At 46.7% G+C, this 22,251-nt stretch overlaps 1 protein-coding gene across 4 annotated transcripts in view; it reads left to right on the top strand.

Moving 5' to 3' along the window:
• The window catches only part of LOC118087913 (sialic acid-binding Ig-like lectin 13), a 33,926-nt gene extending 14,052 nt beyond the window's left edge, over positions 1-19,874 (top strand). The window contains exons 6-11 of one of the 4 annotated variants that reach the window (XR_004692879.3): positions 434-691; positions 2,308-2,604; positions 6,587-6,689; positions 15,245-15,276; positions 16,508-16,598; positions 18,450-19,874. Coding sequence is in view for 3 of the 4 variants with exons in the window: in XM_035120982.3 (XP_034976873.1) it covers positions 434-691; positions 2,308-2,604; positions 6,587-6,689; positions 16,508-16,598; positions 18,450-18,653 (953 nt within the window). In the remaining variant the exon portion in view is untranslated. The remainder of the gene's footprint in view (positions 1-433; positions 692-2,307; positions 2,605-6,586; positions 6,690-15,244; positions 15,277-16,507; positions 16,599-18,449) is intronic. The other 3 variants (XM_035120982.3, XM_088672584.1, XM_088672583.1) reach the window with 3 other exon arrangements.
• The last annotated feature ends 2,377 nt before the right edge of the window (positions 19,875-22,251 follow it).

The raw sequence follows: 22,251 nt of genomic DNA, 5'->3' as shown, positions 1-22,251 counted from the left end.
GAATGTTGCTGTGATGTTTCAATCTCCTGATGTTTTAACCCCTCATGTTCAGTTTATGTTTTAGATGCTGTATATCGTATGCTTTCTATTTTGTTAACCACTTTGGGACCTAGATGGTGAAAAGTGGGATCTGATTTTTTAAAAAAATAATTTGACTCTCACTTTTGTCATGGATCCTTTCTTCACTGTTGGGTGCTGCAAACACCCAGCCTTTGTTTCCTGTCTGCAAAATGGGGATTTAGAAGATTTAGCAGCCCAACCATTATTTGAAACATTGTCCTCCTCTGACAAGCAAGCTGCCATCTCTTTATTTTGTGTTGCATCTGGAGATGGTTGGATAAGAACTGTTTTTTTTGACTGGGATGGGAGGGCAGCCAGACCAGAAGCTTGATAACCACTGTGGCATCCCACTGTCCTGTTTGAAAATTTTCAGGTCAGAGAAACTTCACAGGTGCTTTCCATATCGAAGTCCAGGAAGGTGACTCCATCGCGTTGTTCTGCGGGATAAAGAGCAACCCCCCAGGCAATGCGTCCTGGGTGACAGAATCACAAAAGACAACCGGTTGGCAATCCTCCAGAACCAATATCCTGACAATTTCGAATGTGAAGCTGGCGGACAAAGGGGGATACAAATGCCGTGCATCGAACACAGAGGGCGAGACTGATGCCACCTTCCAGCTCTGTGTAGCATGTAAGGAAGACAAAACGGGTTCATGCAGTGGGGTGTTGCTGAGAGATAAAACCTTTCAAGGAGATGCAGCCACTGTAGAGGATATTGTTGGGAATGTTGGGGGTGACTCTAGAAATCCTTGCTACAACGGGGCATTGTTGTGGCAAATATGGGGAATTAGCTAGGTATATTGCTGCAAAAAACATCAGGTTGCACCGGGAAACCGCTTCCTGCATGGCTAGTGCTATTGGGGTTTGTGCCTGTGCATTTCCCAGGTGATGGAATCACCCTTTGAATTTCCCCACTCTATGTCAGGAAGACTTCATACAAGCCTTGGTTACACAGGTAGGGCTTGTCCACACTCCCGCTTGTCTCCTGCCTAGAAGACATGGGTCTGAGTGGTTTTCTGCTTGACCCATGCTTTGTAGGGACAGGTCTGAGCGCATACTCTTCCATGAAAATCAGTATGTGTGTCTTTTGATGCTGCGCTGCCACGCAAGTTAGCTGGTTCGCGCAGGAGCATCTTTGGGTGCCATGCTCTTGCAGGAGCCAGATGACATGCATGAGAGCACAACACCACTACAAGTGCCCGCTGCAAGCATTGACTCACCCTCCTTCCAGAGCTTGGCGGCGGCACTAGAGGGGGTAGGAATGGGACATTAGGGGATCAAATCAGAACCTGGAATGGCTTCTGTAATTCTGGGATATCAAGGGGAAATTGCAACACTTGAAGGGCATGTGAGTGGTTTTCCCTTGGCCCTCTCCTTTCAAGGAAAAACCCGTTCTTTAGTGCTAAATCAAAGCAAACGGCAATTCGGAGAAAACCCAAATTGCTGTTTGCTCCAATTGCATGGTAAAGAACTCTTTCCCCCAGGGGAAAACAGAGGGACAAGAGTAAGTGTGGATTAGCCCAGAGGCTCTCTATTCCCACCATGCAGAAAAATCACAGGGCTCACAGATCTGATTTTGCTTTCCTATTCACATTTCGGGAATCACTGGCCTAGTGGGAGGAATTTGCCTCTCTTGATCTCAAAGTGGGGAAAAAGCTGCTAGAGCCACAAATGCAGCCAGAGTGATGTAGCTGGGCCAGAAACCATGTCGAAATGGGTCCAGGAAATGGATGGCTCATATTCATAAGTTTATTGTTCGAGTCAAAGGCCATGACAAGCTTGTATTAAGCAATAGTATTGATAAAATAATACAGAACATGCATCCATAATATAAAAATCCATAATACAAAAAAGGCTTTTCAAAGTTCCTGAGCATGAAACGGCAGTTTCCCTTGTGCATCTCTGACAACTCCAATTCTAATGTTATTTCTGCCTTTCAAAAATCCAGTTTGCCAACATCCATGATGTAAGAGAGAAAAGTTACCAGAGACACTAACAAACTCAAATCCATCTTCACTGTTAGAGCGCATGCTTTGCATTCATAAAGTGAATCCCCAGGTTTTTTTTTTCCTGAGAGCCATAGCCACTGCTACAGTGTAGAGAGGATAGCCAACATAGTATACAGAGCCAAAAGAAGATTGGGATGTTGTTGGAACTAATAGTCTGGCCTTCCTGGAACAAGAGGAAACTAGAATAAGGGCTGGCACAAGATCCTGACACTGAAAATTCTGTTTCATCCTTTTCCAGACAGCCCCAGGCCATGTGAACAGGATAATTCCCAATGCTGGAGAGTTGACAATGGATTCCAGTGCAACTGTTCCATCTGCTCCTATCCTGTATCTAGAATTCAGTGGCAAGTGAATGGGAAGAACTTGGAGGGGAACTACTCCGATGAGACCATGAAGGTCACTTCCTGGAATAAGATGGAAGAAGCCACCAGCATTCTGCATTTGACAGGGGACTTGGATGGAGAGCAGCATATTATCTGCCTTGGAACCAACCCTGGTGGACAGATTCCCTTGAAGTTCTTCGTGGCTACTTCAGGTACGTCTCTGGGATGCAGATCGATCCAATAGAGTTACCTAGAGCCCTGCTTTAGATAGCAGCCACACTTAGGGTCGCCACATTTCAAAAAGTAAAAACCAGGACACCCCGAAAGCCTTTGAAATCCCGGTCGTATGGCAGCCCTAGGCATGCTCATAAACTACATACAGGATTGCCAACTGATGCTGCGCTTAAACCCCAACCTTTGGAGGAAAAAGTGAAAACACCATATTTAGAATCATAGAATCATAGAGTTGGAAGAGACCACAAGGGCCATCCAGTCCAACCCCCTGCCAAGCAGGGGGTTGGTATTATTGAATACTTTTCAGATAGTCAAAGACCGCTGCAGAATTCTGTAGTAATGTGTGAGTGTGTTAACAAACATTCAGGGCTTTTTCAGCTGGAACTTACAGGAACCAGGTTCTGGCATTTCTCAGGATGGTAATAATTTGAGGACATGGAGCTGCTGCAGATGAACTGCTTATGTAGCATTCATCCTGATTTGCTTGCAGAAAGTTAACACGGAGGTTAGACTACATCCAGTTTTTATTGAGCATTTCCTCTGATTTGTTTATGGGGCATTGATAGCACAACAAGCCTTAGTCCTGATTTTCATGTGGGGCCTTGACACAGCTTCCTGTTAAACGTTTATCCACCCCGCTCTGTTGGGTGCATTTCACTATCAATTTCCCAACTGCAAAAGTAGCCCATTGTTTAAAAAGTGGGGTTGTTGCCTTAGGGCAGGCACATCCAACAGGTAGATCGTGATCTACCAGTAGATCACTGGATGTCTGTGGTAGATCACTGGCTCCCCTCAAAGAAGCTCAACAACTTTGACTCCCCTTTGACCTGAACCCCTAAAAAGCGGGCTTTCCTCCCTAAAAAAAGCTCAACAATCTGAACCCCTCCCCAAATGGGGTAGATCGCTGCCTGTTTTTAACTCTGAGTGGATCGCAGTCTCTTGGGAGGTAGCCACCCCTGCCTTAGGGCACCAGAGCACTTTAACATGTTTTAATTGTGCAAATCTACATTTCCAGTATGTGCTCAGATCCCTGTCCCAGAACAGTAGGTCTGGTTGTGCCTACAGTCCCTCCATAGGATGACAGAGTAAGACTGAATGAACTAAGGTTAGCTTTTGGTTGCTGTTTCCCCCCCCCCCCCAAAGAAGCCAGCCAGAGTATGAAGACATGATCCAATTGTCCCAACTGTGCATTAAAGACGGGGTGATAGTACCTTACAATTCTGAGTGGCAATGAATTCCTAAAAAGAGAGGCCTCAGGCTTTGGGATTGCTTGGCAGCTGTGGTGTCTGGCCTGGAAGCTTACTTTGACCCCACCTCTGTCTTAGTGGACTGGGAAATGCACTCTGTACATGTTCAGAGGCACCCATTTCTTTGCTCACATCCTGTGGCTTTGAAAGCAGCTGATCCCTGGCTGAAATGAAGCCCCAGCTTGTCACGTCCTTCAAAATGAGGCTTTTATGATCCACTCTCCAATCTCCTAAAGAGCTTTCGGCATCTGGCCTGCAGGCAAGCCCAAGTGTGGTTTTTATTAAGTGTATCTGTGTTAATAACTTTAATTTTAGAGATAAATGATTGCCATTAGAATAATTTAGTGCTGAAGTATTAAAAGTTTATTATTTTCTTCTAATAGCTGGGGGCGGGGGGGGGGGGAGAGAGAGAGAGAGAGAGAGAGAGAGAGAGAGAGAGAGAGAGAGAGAGAGAGAGAGAGAGATTATTGCCGGTACTTCCATGTATTTATTTTTTAATTGAAGAGATAATGCCTTCGATCTTTTAAAATCATCACAATGATTTTAAGTGCTATTTTAATGGGGGATAATGCTGGCAATTACCAGTCATTTAATGCTAGACGGATCACTGGAAGATGCAGATGCATGTGGTGGGTGCTGCTTTTGTGAAAGACTCTTTAGGTTTAGGAGAGCTGTCGCAATGGAGCGGCGGTAAATATTGCAATCTGATGCTTTAGTGGGTTTCCTGCATTGCAGGGGGTTGGACTAGATGACCGTTGGGGGTCCCTTCCCACTCTACAATTCTATGACACCCCCTTCCTTCGTATGAACTCAATGGCACCTGCTTCTGAGTTGGCATGTGTAGAATTTCACTGGAGTTGGGGTGGGCACAGATGCATTAACCAAGAATGAAGAAGCACATCTCTGCAAAAGAGGGCATGTTTGCATAAAATTCAGATATGTAAATTTCTACGCCTATATGCAAATTTAGGGGGAATCTGTGATTTAAATACAATACAATACATCTCACCATCGCCGGGAACACTGATCCAGGGACTTGCGTATCAGTTCAGTCTGTGGTTTCATGGGCAACTTCAAGGCAATACAACTTCAGGGCAATAAGGACTCCACTCTGTATCTGCATAGGGTTTCCTCCTCATACAGATGCCATTGCAACTTTCCCCTGTTTAGGGCAGTTTTTAATGTTTGATGTTTGATCGTGTTTTTAATATTCTGTTGAGAGCCACCCAGAGTGGCTGGGGAAACCTAGCCAGATGGGTGGGGTATAAATAATATATTACTACTACTACTACTACTACGTGGGTTAAACCACAGAGCCTAGGGCTTGCCGATCAGAAGGTCGGCGGTTCAAATCCCCGTGATGGGGTGAGCTCCCGTTGCTCGGTCCCTGCTTCTGCCAACCTAGCAGTTGGAAAGCATGTCAAAGTGCAAGTAGATAAATAGGTACCACTCCGGCGGGAAGGTAAACGGTGTTTCCGTGCGCTGCTCTGGTTCATCAGAAGCAGCTTAGTCAGGCTGGCAAGATGACCCGGAAGCTGTACGATGGCTCCCTCGGCCAATAAAGCGAGATGAGCACCGCAACCCGAGTCGTCAGTGACTGGACCTAATGGTCAGGGGTCCCTTTACCCTTTACTTTTACTACTACTACTACTACTACTACTACTACTACTACTACTACTTCAGAGGGAGCAAGAGGACATCTCCCTCCATGGTTTTTGAAGGCAACTGGCAACCTTAGGGGATTGAATGGCTCTGCCATCTACAAAGGGGAATTGCTTGGGGACTCCATTAGCCAGTGGAGGCTGTTTCATGGGGCAGCTCTGGCATTGCCCCACCAAGCTCATCCTGCTCTCAGCTATTCCCTGCCTACCTGCTTCATTACAGACACTCAAATGGTTCTGCCTGTCATTCGTTCTGGCAACCCCCACTGTTGGGTTCCGTGACATCCACCTTGATGGGCATCAGCCACTGCTGGCAGGGGCATCACAAGGGGTGTGGGGGTGTGGTCCACCTTGGGTGTCATGCCTGGGTGTGTGTGACAAAATTCCCCCAGGGGGAGAGTCGTGGTGGCGCTTGCACCCCCGGCCGGATGGATTATTATGATTGGCATGATCGTCATCGTGAAAATTTGCCTGTTGATTGTGCAAATATGCCCAGCGGTCAGACTGGCACCCCCTGGCAGGCAGTACTCGCATCCCCGGCGGGCGGTTTTATATGGTGGGCGGGCGGTGCTGACACAGTGTAAATTTTCACACCGGGTACCAATTTTCGCACCGGATACCACCTGACCTTGCTACGCCTCTGGCTGCTGGTTACCACCACTGCCTTCCTCCCTCCTTAGCATTTTAACACCTTCCTGCCATGGCTGCAGCAATGCTTCTCAATATCAGTTGCTGGAAGCCACAGGAGGGGAGAGTGCTCTTGTGCTCAGGTCCTATATTCCTATATTCCCAGAGGCATCTGGGAGGCCAATGTGAGAACAGGATCCGGACTGGGCAATTGTCCTGATCCAGAAATACTCTTCTGATGTCCTTAGCATTTTCTGCCTGAGGCACTGGCCTCATTCTGCCTTTTGATAGCCCTGGGTTCTCTTAGCTCTTTGGGACAAACAGAATGACGTCACTTCAAACGTTGGGTTGAGATGTGGGGGGCGGGGAATGAAGAAACTGGTCCTCTGTGGCTTCACCAGACCTGTTCTGCTCTGAACCAACAGGAGATTCTCTGAAAAAGAACCTAATCAGCGGCGTAATTGGTGCCCTCCTCATGTTTGCTATCGTCATGCTGATCGTTATCATCATCTTTGTGATTTTCAGAAGGTAAGTAACAGTTGGCACCTGTCTGTTTCTGTAGTACTTGAGGAGAGCGGAGTCTCTTTTGCACTGGATGTTGATGGAGTGGAAGGCTCCGTCTGGAGTGACTTTTTGGTTCAGCATTATGTTCTGCAGGAGAGAGGGCTCAATGCTGTCATCGGCAGTATGTTGAAACGTCATCACCATTGTTGTGGCTGAGCAGACTCCAAGCCAATCACTGCCTTGCACCTTCATGGAAGGTGTATGGCGGTGGTGCTTTTTGATTTGCAAAAAAGTGCGTCAAAACAAGATAAAAAAATTCCTTCCAGTAGCACCTTAGAGACCAACTAAGTTTGTCATTGGTATGAGCTTTCGTGTGCATGCATACGAAAGCTCATACCAATGAAAAACTTAGTTGGTCTCTAAGGTGCTACTGGAAGGAATTTTTTAATTTTGTTTTGACTGTGTCAGACCAACACGGCTACCTACCTGTAAAAAAACAAAACAAAACTGCGTGTTTGTGCTGGCTTACTCTGCAGAGCTTTCCAGACACTCATCTTTCTCCCGGGAGACTGATCAGGCTTGACACAGCTGCTTGGTGTTGCCCCAACAAGTGCCGCTGTTGCTGGCAAATGACTGTTGTCCAGCAATCAGTCCGCTGATTTGAAGCATAGGAATTGTCAGGTTTTTGCAGGGATCCTGGCCAATGGGATGCACAGGTGGAGATGGGCGTGAGCTCTCAGCCCAGTGCTCCAGAAGCATGTAAAATAGCCCAGATTAGGAAGGTATCTGATCCCAGAGGCAGTGGCTGCTCTATTCCCCATCCCTGGATTAGGGAGTGTGCATGGAATACATTCTGTTATTACAGTTTTGTTATTATTTCCTTGGCTTTTCATTAGTTGGGTTTGCTAGCCTTTGTTAGGAATTTGGATATATTTAAATATTTGTCAATAAAAGCAATACAAGTAATATATAAATGTCCTTTTTGTACTGGTATGTGGCCCATAAGGGATCATGAAATAATAATAATAATAATAATAATAATAATAATAATAATAATAATAATACCCCACTCATCTGGCTCGGTTTAAATATGAGGTTCCCAACCCCTCGTGCAAAGAGTTTGTGCTATACTGAAGCACATGGGGAGCACAGCAGTTGGGAACATACAGGGACTTCCAGAAGATATTGGACACCACTTCCCATCACCTCTGACCACTGGCCATGTGAGCGACATCAGGAGGGCTACAGAAACCCCTTCCATGTGAATGTGTGTGTGGGGGGGGTATTCATAAAATTAGACATGGCGGGGAGAAAGTTGGTTGGCTTTCTCTCTCTTTCTCCTCCTCCTTGCTTAGATGGCTTTAAAAGAAGATGAGAGAAGTTCAGGAGGATAAGACTATCTGTGGCAATTGGCTCCTGATCATAATGGCTCAACAACTTGCCCTCCCCCCCCCCAAAAAAAACTTTGCCAAAAATATTCAACAATTTCTGTGTCCAGATTTTCACTTTTTGAAATATGGCAACCCTAACCAAAGGAAGGTCTAACACGAATGTTAACGGACTGAAGAAGCAGGAGGGAGGAAGGAAGTAAAGCCTGATGGAGAAAACACAATCTGCTGGTTGTTATTTAAGAAGGAATCAGTGAGGGAAGACTAGGGGCTCATCCACACCACTATTTGCCCTGCTGCTTTCCCCTGGGGAAAACCCGTGGCTTAGCGCTGAATCAGAACAAATGTCAATCAGGTTTTCTGCAGATTGCTGTTTGTTCCAATTTAGCGCTAAAGAACAGGTTTTCTGGGGGAAGGTGTCAGAACAAAGGTGAAACCTCCTGTACCCATGCCTAGAAAACCCATGATTTTTTGGCACAAGACAACTGGAAGTGTGGATGAGCTCTTCATTACCTTTCTGCCTACTGCCCCTCACTGGTTCAGGCAATTTATTGCAAGCGTTGTTGCCTTAATCGCAACACTCTATGTGGGGCTACTTTTGAAAGTGACCCGGAAACTACAACTAATTCAGAATGCTGCAGCTAGACTGGGGACTGGGAGCAGCTGCCAAGACCACACAACACCAGTCTTGAAAGGCCTACATTGGCTCCCAGTACGTTTCCGAGCACAATTCAAAGTGTTGGTGCTCACCTTTAAAGCCCTAAACGGCCTCGGTCCAGTAAACTTGAAGTAGCATCTCCACCCCATCGTTCTGCCCAGACCCTGAGGTCCATTGCCGAGGGCCTTCTGGCGGTTCCCTCACTGCGAGAAGCCAAGTTACAGAGAACCAGGCCTTCTTGGTAGTGGCACCCGCCCTGTGGAACACCCTCCCACCAGATGTCAAAGAGAAAAACAACTGCCTGACTTTTAGGAGACATCTGAAGGCAGCCCTGTTTAGGGAAGCTTTTAATGTTTAATAGATTATTGTATTTCAATGTTTTGTTGGAAGCCGCCCAGAGTGGCTGGGGAAACCCAGCCAGATGGGTGGGGTATAAATAAATAAATTATTATTGTTATTGTTGTTGTTATTATTATTATTACTTTGGACTCATGCACACTTCTGCTCATCCCATGCCTAGATAGCACGGGTCAGAGCGGTTTCCCCCTTGCGCCACTTCAGGGAAAACCCACTCTCTAGTGCTCAATTGGAGCAAATGTCAATCTGGATAAAACCCCAAATGATGTTTGCTCTTATTGGGAGCAATCTTCTCCAGGAGAAAGCAGTGGGGCAAGAGGAAGGGTGGATCAGCCCTCAATGAAAGCCCTGAGGAGGCTTTTTGAGCATTCGAGCCAACCCAAATGACAACTCCAGCCAGCTGCTCTGCCTCCTCTAGGGACTGAAATAAAATAAACCACCTTGGGGAAAGCAGCCAGGAGGGGGTTGGAGGTGCAAAGGCAGACGTGAGGCAGAGAGGCCTGCTCTAGGTGTGCTGTTTCTATCGACTTCCACCATGTCAAGCTGGTGTGCTCCCAAGATTAAGTGCATCCCTGCTTCAAAATGTTTTCCTAAGTGGGGTTCGTAAGTCCTGGAGGGTGAAGATTAGCCCTTGGGGGCCAGCAGACCGAGGGGTTGCACAGTACCAAAGCAGCCTAAAAAGGTACAAAAATGCCCATTTAGATGTTACCTATACTGTTTTTATTGATCCGTTTCAACTTTTAAGCCCATCAACGATGCATCTTTAAGATTTGTTGCACAAGCATCCTTTGTATTTCCTACGGAAGCTAATCTCTTCCTCTTTTGTCTATCCGCCGTTTGCAACATCTCAGTCTCGCTAATATATTCCTCCCTCCCTCTGCCTCTTTCTCCTTTAATTCAAGTATGAAGAAACTGTTATGAATCCCTCCACATATAAGCTTTATTAGTTTCTCATACAGTTAGTTTATTCTTCTCGGGAGTATTATTAAGTCTGAAAAATCCCCTTAGTTCATCAGTACGCAACCTCGTTGTCTGACAGTAACAAATTATTTAATTTCCTCGAGCAAAGTTGCTCTTATTTATAATTGATCAAGTTAAATGTGTTGCAGTCGGTTTATATACTGAGGCATCTATTGGGAAGCTGGCAAAAGCTATTTCTTATGTGGGGAAGAAATCAGACGTATGAAATCTGCCTTACTGCTCAACCTGGTTTACGCTATCATATCCTGACTTATAACTCTTCTGCTCTTGGAGACAGAATGTCTCTGATTGCTACGTAGTTGCTGGCTATCACAAGGGAGGAGAGTGTGGTTGTGTTCATGTCTTGCTTGCAGGCTTCCCATAAGCATCAGGTTGACCACTGTGAGAACAGGATGCTGGACTAGATGGGTCTTTGGCCTGATCCAGCAGAGCTCTTCTTTATCTCCTTGTGTTCTGCACAAGTAGAAGGAGAATGCAAGAAGCTAGCTTTAACTGGAGCTTTCTGTTAAGTTCAAACTGGGGAACTGAAACAAGATTGGTTTCATAAGTCAACTTTAGTTTCATAAGTCAAACACAATTGGTACACTTTGACCATGAAACTATAGCTGATGAAGAATAAATGAAACAGGGCGTTGTCCTGGATTTGAACATCATTTCAACTGGAATTTGTCTCATTACCTTAAGCAAAAAACAGTTTGAAGAATTCATAATTATTCTCCTTCCTGGCCCGAGTTCTTGGAACTTTTTCATTTGATTTCCTGATTGCACCAAGAACTCCAATTTCTACAAACTTTTCACCCATGGCTACATATCCTGGTTGTTTGGAAACCATTAACCATAGTTTCCTGGTGCAGAAGTCATGGGAACCATGGTTGGCTCACCTGTTCTACTTCCACTGTACATTTCTGAATTCCGGTTTCTGCAAACCACAGGAGTGGGATGGTGCTCTTGTGCTTGGGTCCTGCTTGTAGACTTTCTATGGGCATCCGGTTGGCCACTGTGAGAACAAGATGGTGGGCTAATAGGCTACTGGCCTGATCTTGAAGAGCTCTTCTTATGTTCTGTGGGGGAGGACAGCAAAGTGGAGGCAAAGGAACTTCATGCAACTCATTGCATCTCTTGGCTTATTGAGTCAGGATTTGATTGTCCAAACTTGGCCACTGTCCTATTTAGCCTCGTATTGTATTCTGACAAGAAGGGCTGGTGGTGCTGTGGTCTAAACCACTGAGACTCTTGGGCTTGCCGATCCGAAGGTTGGCGGTTCTAGTTCCTGCAACGGGGTGAGGTCCCGTTGCTCTGTCCCAGCTCCTGCCAACCTAGCAGTTCGAGAACATGGCAGTGCAAGTAGATAAATAGGTACTGCTGCGGTGGGAAGGTAAATGGCATTTCTGTGCGCTCTGGCACTTGTCACGGTGTCCTGTTGTGTCAGAAGCGGTTTAGTCATGCTGGCCACAATGACCCGGAAAGCTGTCTGTGGACAAAAGCCATCTCCCTCGGCCTGAAAGCGAGATGAGCGCCACAACCCCATAGTTGCTTTTGACTGGACTTAACCGTCCAGGGGAGCCAGTGTGGTGTAGTGGTTAAGAGCGGTAGACTCGTAATCTGGGGAACCGGGTTCGTGTCTCCGCTCCTCCACATGCAGCTGCTGGGTGACCCTGAGCTAGTCACACTTCTCTGAAGTCTCTCAGCCCCACTCACCTCACAGGGTGTCTGTTGTGGGGGAGGAAAGGAAAGGATAATGTTAGCCGCTTTGAGACTCCTTCGGGTAGTGATAAAGTGGGATATCAAATCCAAACTCTTCTTCTTCTTCTTCTTCTTTACCTGTATTCTGACTGGCAGTGACTCTCAAAAGGAAGGGTCCATTCCTAGTGCTCTCCTTGAGATCTTATTTTTATATATATATAAAAAAGTTGGAGGGCTTAGGGCAGCTTTCCTCAACTTGATGCCCTCTTTATGTTGTTCGATTTCAGCCCCCATCATCCCTGACCCTTCAACAAGCTGGCTGGAGAATGATGGGAGGAATTACAGCTCAGTAGTGAAGTGGCGCTGTGGTTAAACCACTGAGCCTAGGGCTTGCTGATCAGAAGGTCGGCGGTTCGAATCCCTGTGACGGGGTGAGCTCCCGTTGCTTGGTCCCAGCTCCTGCCAACCTAGCAGTTCGAAAGCACGTCAAAATGCAAGTAGATAAATAGGAACCGCTACAGCGGGAAGGTAAACGGCGTTTCCATGTGCTGCTCTGGTTTGCCAGAAGCGGCTTTGTCATGCTGGCCACATGACCTGGAAGCTATACGCCGGCTCCCTCGGTCAATAATGCGAGATGAGCGCGCAACCCCAGAGTCGGTCACGACTGGACCTAATGGTCAGGGGTCCCTTTACCTTTACTTTAGTGAAGGTTCAATCTCTGGCATCTCCAGGTTGGGCTGGCAAAAACTCCCTGCCTGGAACCCTGAATAGCTGCTTCCAGTCAGTGTAGATGATACTGAGCTAACCTGACCAATGGTTCTCACTTGGTTGAAAGCAGCTTCTGATGGGCACCAGGTTGAAGGAGGCTAAGCTAGAGACTGAACCAGCGACCTTCTGCATCTGCTCTACTAGATGCATCCTCCAATTTTTAGAATCATAGAATTTTAGAGTTGGAAGCTACCCCAAGGGTCATCTAGTCCAACCCCCTGCAAAGCAGGAATGCTTCATTTTTTAAAAATAATGTATTTCATTGATTTTAAGAATGCTTCCTTATGTACATTGGAGCAGCAAGCCTAATGTCTATAAAGTTGGAGTCTTCTAGGCATCATTTGCTTAAGAAACATTGTACACCTTTATTAAACGCTTTAGAAGCATGAAGTGTTATAAACATTACTCTGACCTAATCTGTCAACATAAGTGACCCATAACACTCTTCATTTCTTGACCTATCAAAGTGTCTCCTTCTATGAAGTCTAATAAAATATCGACCTAGTTTTCCAAACCTCCCTCCCTCGCTCCCTCTTTCTCCCCTTTTTGTGATTTGGTGCGAGAGCCCACAGAAGCATTATTTTCGCTCAGCAATAAATCCTCCATCATCAAGATTCTCCCTTCCTTGTCAATATGTTGATAGACTACAACATATTTTACATTGCAAAAATCCAAGCTGGCTTGTCCCCCCCCCCCCAATGCAGATTGTTTGGCACAGTAGTAACTGGAGATGAAAATGTTTCCCTCGATTTTAATTTTGTAATGAATTCTGGTGTCTTCAGCCTAAATCAATATGTATTTCCTGAATTATTAATGTAGTCTTACTTTCCTTGCATACCTTTTGAGAGAGAGAAAAATTCTCCCTTACTTATCGCGTTATGTAACAACCCAGGAGAAGGCAGAAAGTAAATCAGGATCTTCTAATAAATCTCCGGGTGATTTGCAGTAGATCACCAGGGTTTTCAGACTCCCAGTTATTTTAATTACTGTAACAATAAAAAGGCTGCCCTAGCCACCATCAAGTTGCAACTGCCTTCTAAATTAAACTGCTGGGATGAAGAAAGCCTGAGAGGAAAACCTGGAATGGATTCTTGTGTAGCAGGACTGTAAGCTTGGTTCCGGTGCTGAAGACATGTTATTGGGCTCTGCATGCGCTCAGAGGCACCCTGTTCGTTAATTCTATATTACCCCAGTTGAAGCAACTATTTGCACAAGGCTTCAGTTGTTGTATCTTGTGATCCTAGTAACACCTCTAGTATTAAACATTGTGGTTCTAGCAATAAAATAAATAAATAATCAAATCCCAAATAGAACTCACAAGCCTGAAATCTCCATGCCCCAATGAAATCCATTTAGTGTTTATTAGAATGCAGTTAATCAGTGGTGCCTGGTGCCCATTGGAACCAGTAGGGGGGCAGGCAGGGAGCCCAACAAAAAGGCGGAGCCAGAGCCCAGGGTGGGCGGAGCCAACTAATTCCACTTTTGTCCCGATGAGTTCTACAAAGGCAGCACTGAGAGTAAGGAAGAGGAAGCTGGCTGCCAATGAATGGACCAGTTTGTAAGTAAGAAGGCAGGAGGGGGGGGGGCCTGGCTGAGATCAGACTGAGGCTGTTGGGGCAGTGCCTCATTTGCCCTCGCAGAGCAGCCTCCCCTGCATGTGATCACACTTGTAACTAATGGAGACAAGAAAACTGCAACAAGAAGCAGGAGGGGAATTATATAACAGGTGCAAGGAAGTTGTACCATGGGCCCAAGCGTGGAGAGATACGGGAAGACATAACAGAGTCCGGCTCCTCCATCTTCTGGCGGTGTGCAGAGGTGCAGGCAAGCCTTCAAGCTGTCTCTCCTTTTCTCCCTATTGGACCAAAGGGCTAAGGGCTATGATGATGCATGTTCTAGGCCTAGGGTCAAAAGAGACTTCTGTCATGTTTGCATTCAGGCAACAGAGTAGATCTGTCCCCATAGAAGAAAGTAGAATAAATTAATATACTACATGACTACAAAGGATTCTTTTGTATCAGTGGGAGGATTACTAGTGCAGCATTTGGTGTGGTACCTTGTTTGTCTTATTTATCTGAACACAGAGCATACCCATGAATAATCTTTCGAACAATTCCAGGAAATCACTGCAAAGTTTTCAATTAACCCCCCCAAAAAACCAATTTCTATCCAAACAGAACCTTAAAATGTTATCCATATACAGTGGTACCTTGATAGTCGAATGGCTTGGCTCCCAAACAAATCGGCTCTTGAATGCCGTAAACCCGGAAGTGAGTGTTCCGGTGTGCGAACGTTTTTCGGAAACCGAACGTCCGACGCGGCTTCCACGGCTTCCGATTGAGTGTAGGAAGCTCCTGCAGCCAATCAGGGCCGCACCTTGGTTTTTGAACCGTGTTGGGAGTTGGACGGACTCCCGGAACGGATTAAATTTGAGAACCAAGGTACCACTGTACTTGTTTCCTTTGGTTACTTTATCTGTTAAGAATTTTCCCCACTTTCTCTCTTATCTCAAAGTAATCCCCAGTCAAAGTGATAAGGAGACTCTTTGTATGCCTGCACCAGTTACTATCCATTTGGGATCATTCCATTTTGTTTGCATAACAGCATCTTTGGAATTGTGGTTCTGAAACAGAACCAAGGCACCTCATGCTTATAAGACATACATTGTTAATTCTCAGAGCTGCTTAAAGCAGCGTTGCTCATTCACAAGGCTTCCCACTAAACTAGCAAATAATCTTTTCCAGGTCTTCTGTTAAATTTTCTCCACCCACTTCAGGTAAGCCTCTTGACTTGACCAATTCTCTGTCTCTCACCCTGTCTCATCATTGTTCTCTTCTAACTGCCTTTTAATCTTCTTGGTCACTTACAATCTCAACTACTTTTGTAGCCGAATCAAAACTTCCCAAATTTTGCTTCTATATACATGTAACCTCTCTCCTCATCTCCTCCAGCTCTTTGTTTATGATGTCAGGGTTTTCTGTCTGTCTCTTTCTGGCTGCAATCCAGAACACACTTTCCACCTCTATGATTCTGTGATTTCTTTGAAATCTGGGTTCACTAATGAATAACATGCATAGGGCCAAATCGTGATGTACATAGCCTTGATTCTAGCATTGCCTTATCTCTTCCCCACAATCTGGGGCTTAGCCATCTCATTGGTATTTATGTTTTCCTCACCCTGGCCTTTGCTGGCCTGTATAACTCTTACTTTTCCCCCTTCTATTTTTTTAAAGGGTTCCCCATCTCCTTTGGTTCATGAGGAATACCGTAGCAGGCATGGTGTCAGAGTTTAGGGCTTGTACAGCACTTAAAAGAGAGATGAGGTCATTTCCTTGGGGAGACGGTGGCTGCATTCACAGGGCACTCTGTTCTACTCTCCCAGCACTTCCCTGCTAATTTCTGCATTGCACTTTATAAAATATAGCAGAATTTAGCAAACATCTAGAGCTTATTTTTGTGGTTTTTTGCTTCTGCCAAAAAAAAAAGTTTTTGCAAATAACTGAGAAATGAGCGCTAAACTTGTGCTATAGTCGGCTACATTCTGGGAGTGGCTTACACATTGTGTGAAAGCTCGAATATAATGCAAAAATTAATGGTTGGGGAAATGCTGGAAATAGAATGAACTGCTGTATGAATGCAGCTGGTGAGTGTCTGGAACAGCCCCTGTAGCAAGGGAAGAAATTGGAGTTTCTCATCTGTGCACACCAAGCATTGCACGTTTTGACTTCCCCCAGTGGTGGCTGGTGCCAGGTTTGTAAGTAAGAAGGCAGGCAAGTGGGGGCTGACTGGGACTGGTGGGGAAGTCCCCCATTTGCCCTAAGAGACCAGCCTCACTCCACCGACTTACACCACTGCAGCTTAAGACGATGCCAAGATTGAGCACTCCTGTCCCTGTTGTGCGCATGTTCTGGACACTAAAAAGAAAAATGGATTGAGGAGCGGCATGAGTCAGCTGGAGGTGGCGTGAGGTCAGTTAAATGAAAAGGGGATGAAATTTCTCTCTGCAGGTACCCAAAGGACAGAAAACCTTTGACTGCCTCAGAATCTTACGCAAAGCCCTTGACTCACGTCCACAGCAAGCTTTCCCCAGATGTCAAGGTCTGTAGCACCTGCCTCTCAGCTGTCACGTTTAAAAAGTCCGCATCAGCACTTGGATAGCATGCAGACCAAAGTTGCGTTCAGGCAGGGTGGAGGGCAGCGGTGGCAAATGCCAGCCTCACCCCCCCTCCCCACAGCCATCATTTTCATATACACGCCCCCTGTTCAACCCCTGACCTTCCCCGTGCTGCATGGAGAAGACCTCCATAAGGAGTTTTGGTTGGCATCCATCTGTCTCAGGAGACGATGAAAGAGTCAGGCTTTGAGGGTGAAGTCAAACTGTTGGGAGAGTTACAGCACCTGCTGTGGCTGTAGGGACCGATGGGGGAGAGACATGTTTTGCTGCAGCTGGGGCAGATGAAGGCGTCCGGTTTGCCGCTGCAGATGCACCACGGTGCAGATGCACCACGGTGGCATGTGTGCCCTGCACCCAGGGGTGGGGCCAGCTACTCATGGGGTGGTGCAAGCCGACGCTTTGTGGGGCCTCCGAGGAGTCTGCCTGCCTCCTCCCACTCAGCTGCCCTACAGCTGGAGGGGAGGCAGCGGGTGGACCTTTTGGGGGAGCACAGAGCCTGCAGGTGCCCAAGCCACTGCATCACTCCCAGGAGAAATGCATGGCTCGGGCGCGCTGCAGGTCTCGCGGTGAGTGCCACCTGGCATTTTGTCACCCCCCTCAGTGGTGACACCTGGGGCGACCAGCCCCCACCACGCCCCTTCCTCTGCCCCTGGGAATCTGCCCAGGCCCCACTTTCCCAGCTCATGCCTCTACATCCTCCTACAGTGAGTTTACCTGGCTGGGATGTTTTCCTGAACTGTCAATTCTCACCTTGCTTGTCGGGTTGGAGAATGGTGCGGGTCTGGCTACACAAATTTTTACACTCCTCCCACCACTGGGATGCAGCCCCCAAAGGGCTTCCCACAAGGCATGTGTCCCTTGGGTGGGAAAAAAAGTTCCCAACTCCGGACACAGATCATTTCACTTGTGTTCAAGGAAAGGTTGATAGGTTCCTGGCGCAATATGAGGAAAGGCAGGGACTGAGCAAAGACAGACATGGTGACACTGGAAATGGGGCTTGTGCACACCCCCATGGCCTCAGGTAACCATGCATCCCTTCATTCATTCACAGAGATGAAACTTGGGTTTTGTTTGTTTCTAATTTAAAAGCAAAAAGCTTCGAGGGCCTTTTAAGGTTAGAAATAAGGCAAAGAAGGAAGAATGTGCTCAAGATTTGGGGGAGGGAGAAACCTGTTTGTTCTTAAGTTTTGTAGTCCAGGTTACAGATAAGCTTTAAAGTACAGTGGTACCCCGGGTTGCGGAAGCGATCCATTCCGGGGTGCCATTCGCACCCCAAAAAGTCCACAACCCGAGCGGCACTTTTGCACATGCGCGAAAGCCTGATACAGTGGAACCTCAGTTTACGAATGCAATCCGTTCCACGGAGGCGTTCATTAGCGGAGGCATTTGCTCCCCGAAGGCACACTTTTGCGTGTGCGCGAAATGCTGATAGAGCGCTTCTGTGCACACACATGCTGTGCAGAAGCGATCTGCGCATCCGACGCTGCAGAACTCGGATGTAAACACTTCCGGGTCTGCGGCGTTCATAAACGGAGGCGTTCATAAACAGAGGTAGTTGTAAATCGAGGTTCCACTGTAGAGCGCTTCTGCGCATACGTGAAGCATGCAGAATGCTTGTGTGAATGTGCACGCAGCGAAACCTGGAAGTAAACACTTCTGGGTCCACTGCGTTCCCAACCTGGAAAAACCCAACCCGCAGCAGTCGCAACATGAGGTATGACTGTAGCTCAGTCCCGGGTTTTGCATAATGCTTGCTTGTTGTTTTTCACCCACAGCGTAACAGCCTCACGGTCCCTAATCCACACAAAGGCAATGACGCAGCTGAAGATCAAGAGAAGTTTGATGAATTCCCCACCGAAATCTCCAATGACCCTGAAGAGTTGCATTATGCATCTCTCAACTTTGGTGAACTGAAATGTTTACCGGAAGCCACTTCAGAAGAATCCAAATCAGATTATGCTGAAATCAAGAAGGTCTAGTCTGCAGTTGTTGAAACAGGAGCCGGAGAGGCAGATTTAAGAGGATTTCTCAAGTCTAGTTGACACTGCGAACAAAGGAGGTCACCTCCTGGTTCTGATCTGCTGTTTGCCCTCTGAAGAAACCTCTTCCTCATACTGTGCACATGTCAATTACCCTTCCTGCTCTTGTCCATTTCTCTATACCCCCTTTGGGGGAGCATAGGCTGCCATTGTTTACTCTGGCACTGAAACGTGATCTGCAGCAAGTGAAGGAAGGGGGAAAGGGGCGTGTAGCTTTGTGGCAGAGCACATGCTTTTCATGTGCAAAGCCCTGGGTTCAACCCTCCAGCCAAAGACTCTGAAGCTTCAGGGGTGGGAGATGATGCCCACCTGTGATGCTTAGAAACCACCTCTTCTCAGGAAGGCCGTCCTGAACATTAGGCAGAGTAAGGTGACTGCCTCAGGCGGCAGCCTCCTAGCTGTTTGCCAGTATTGAAGTAAGATTCAACTGCCACTCTAGGCAGTTCCTTTGTGTAGAAAGCGGGGGGCACCATCTTGTCCTATACCTCAACAGAAAAATGTATTGAGACAGTTCTGGCCATCGGAGCAAAAAGTATTTATTTTAAGGGAGCTTTGTAGGCTCAGTTTAGCCCCCTCCTGCAAAAAGTCCCAACCCCTGATTTTTAACGGGTGTCAAACTTGCTAAAAGCAGAGGAGAGAGCCAGAGCAATGTCTCTACCCCACCTCACTCGTGTCTCATCAAAACATAGGAAGATGTCTTCTACTGTGTTAAGCTCAGTACTGTCTACACTGGCTGGTAGCAGCTCTCCAGGGTTTCGGGCAGTAGGCAGTCCCTATCTGGAGATGTCAGGGTTGAACCCTCAATGCAGAGCAGGCGCTCTTCAAAGATTTGCGTGCACGCAGAGGAATTCTGAGCGCAGCCTTTTCGATTTCAGCCGCATGTTTCAGAAATAAGGTCTCAGGTTGAATATATGTTATTCATTCTATAGGAATGGCATTGCAAGAATTAAGGCTGCAACACCGTGGAAGCTAGTTGCAGACAAGATGCAGACAAGAGAGCAGCTCCCAAGATATTTTATTTAGGATAGCTGTTTCTAGCTGTCTTTGTTTACTAATGATCTTATTGTTTTGTTCTTTATGTAAACCGCTTTGAAAGTTTGCAACAATCGAGCGGAATATAAATATTGCGAAATGAACGAATAAAATCAATAAAATCTTGCAGCTCCGTCTGCCAGTCAACCAAAGAGTGACATCTCACAGCACGTGCCTCTGTGCAGGCATTGATTTGCAGCCTGCTGCAGGCTTTGAAATGGAATCCTCAGAGTCCCAGTGTTGTTGTTTTCCATTAAAGAAGGAAACAACCAACCATATCACAAAATGGCATTTACTATAGACTCATAAATAACCACTTGTCCAATCGCCTATGGAAAGCCAGAGCTGCCTCTGGGGCAGTCTTGACTTTTGCAGGCTGGAATGCAGTGGAGGCCGGTCCATTACGGGGACCTCAGTCTGCCCTCAGGGATGTGATGGGCAGGTAAAGATGTGGCCTTGTCCACAGGCCCCTGCGGTTTAATAGATGAATCTCAGGATAACTTCCTGCATGGGAATGACATCCTCCTCAATGTCATTTGGGCACTGTGGGTTAAACCATAGAGCCTAGGGCTTGCCGGTTGGAAGGTCGGTGGTTTGAATCCCCGTGATGGGGTGAGCTCCCGTTGCTCGGTCCCTGCTCCTGCCAACCTAGCAGTTGGAAAGCATGTCAAAGTGCAAGTAGATAAATAGGTACCACTCTGGCGGGAAGGTAAACGGGGTTTCCATGCACTGCTCTGGTTCATCAGAAGCAGATTAGTCAGGCTGGCCAGATGACCCAGAAGCTGTACGCTGGCTCCCTTGGCCAATAAAGCGAGATGAGCACCGCAACCCCAGAGTCGTCAGAGTCCCTGCTCCTGCGAACCTAGCAGTTAGAAAGCACATCAAAGTGCAAGTAGATAATAGATACCGTTCCGGCGGGAAGGTAAACGGCATTTCCGTGTGCTGCTCTGGTTTGCCAGAAGCAGCTTTGTCATGCTGGCCACATGACCTAAAAGCTGTACACCGGCTCCCTCGGCCAGTAAAGTGAGATGAGTGCCGCAACTCCAGAGTCGTCCGTGACTGGACCTAATGGTCAGGGGTCCCTTTACCTTTAAAGACTGCATTGTGCCTACGATACGACTCGTTTCTGGTTTATTTAATTTTTACTTCCCCCTAGCCTTTTGTCTTTTCCAGCTACATGCATAAACATACACTATCTTTAACTGCATTGTTGGCACGATTCCTATTAAAAGGTGTGTTCTCCTTTTGTAATCAGTGCTTTATTTCTAGAAAAATAGGGGCAGGTACTCACCATGAAGTTGTAACAGCAAATATCACACTTTTTAACAACAGCAAAATGAGGTGCCGGTATTGCGTACCTTTGAGTACCCCTGGAGAGAGAGAGAGAGAGAGAGAGAAGGAAATAAGCACTGATTATAGTCCCGCTGGGTTTTTTTCTTTTAAAAAACAACAACTGCAAAACAAAGCAGACAAAAATGATGCCAGCGATGACTCAGAAATTGCAGGATATGGAGAGGACAAAATGAATGAAGGAGAAATATCTTGCCCTGCCTTCTTTGGAAGAAAAGTGAGAGGTGGGGAGAGAGTAATAAAACCTTCTCTCCACCTGTCAATGTGTATTTGAATGCTTTGCGACGGTGCAGCCTGTGTGACGAGACCAATGGCCCTTCCACCGCCTGCCGCCCGGCACAAAGCAAGCTGCTAAATCCTCTGGCCCTAAGAATGAGACCGTTGCCTCCTCTATAAATAAATAGCCGCTCACTGTCGAACCTGCTGGCTGTGCGATGTCATGGTGCCAGTGCCATTGCAAGATCCGCAGAGAGGAGCTTTCTTTGTTGGAAAGGTGTGAGGAGGATGAGTCAGTGCGAGAAATCGCACGGCAACAGTGACATCAGCTGGCCGGAAAGGGACAGGGATGACACTGTCCAAGGATAAAAGCAGCACAAATGACGCAGCCTAAGCAAACCTGGATATTTATTTCTTTTGGAAGCAGGTCATGGGTCCATCTATTAGAACCGGCAGCAACTTTCTAGGGACTCAGGCAGAGTCGTCTCCCATCACTAGGATGGCTAGGATCACTGGGGCTCACCCATGAGACAGGCTGAGGCAGCCACCTCGGGCTGCAGAACCCCAGGACACAGCACAGCCCCCTCCAACATTTCTCCAAGGAAAATAGGGATATCCTATATAATAATAATAATAATAATAATAATAATAATAATAATAATAATAATAATAATACCCTGCTTATCTGACTGGGTTGTCCCAGCCACTCTGAGCAGCTTCAAACATATATAAAGGTAAAGGTAATGGGACCCCTGACCATTAGGTCCAGTCGTGACCGACTCTGGGGTCAAACACACACACACACACACACACACACACACACAACATATATAGAAACAAAAAAAATTAAACATGTAAAAAGTTCCTTATTCAGGGCTTCCTTCAGGTGTCTTCTAAAGGTTGTCTAGTTACTTATCTCCCTGGTTCGGGGGGGGGGGGT

This window comes from Zootoca vivipara, chromosome 6, assembly GCF_965207765.1.
Source record: "Zootoca vivipara chromosome 6, rZooViv2.hap1.1, whole genome shotgun sequence".
Lineage (NCBI taxonomy): Eukaryota > Metazoa > Chordata > Lepidosauria > Squamata > Lacertidae > Zootoca > Zootoca vivipara.
This window is presented reverse-complemented; position numbering and strand designations above follow the sequence as displayed.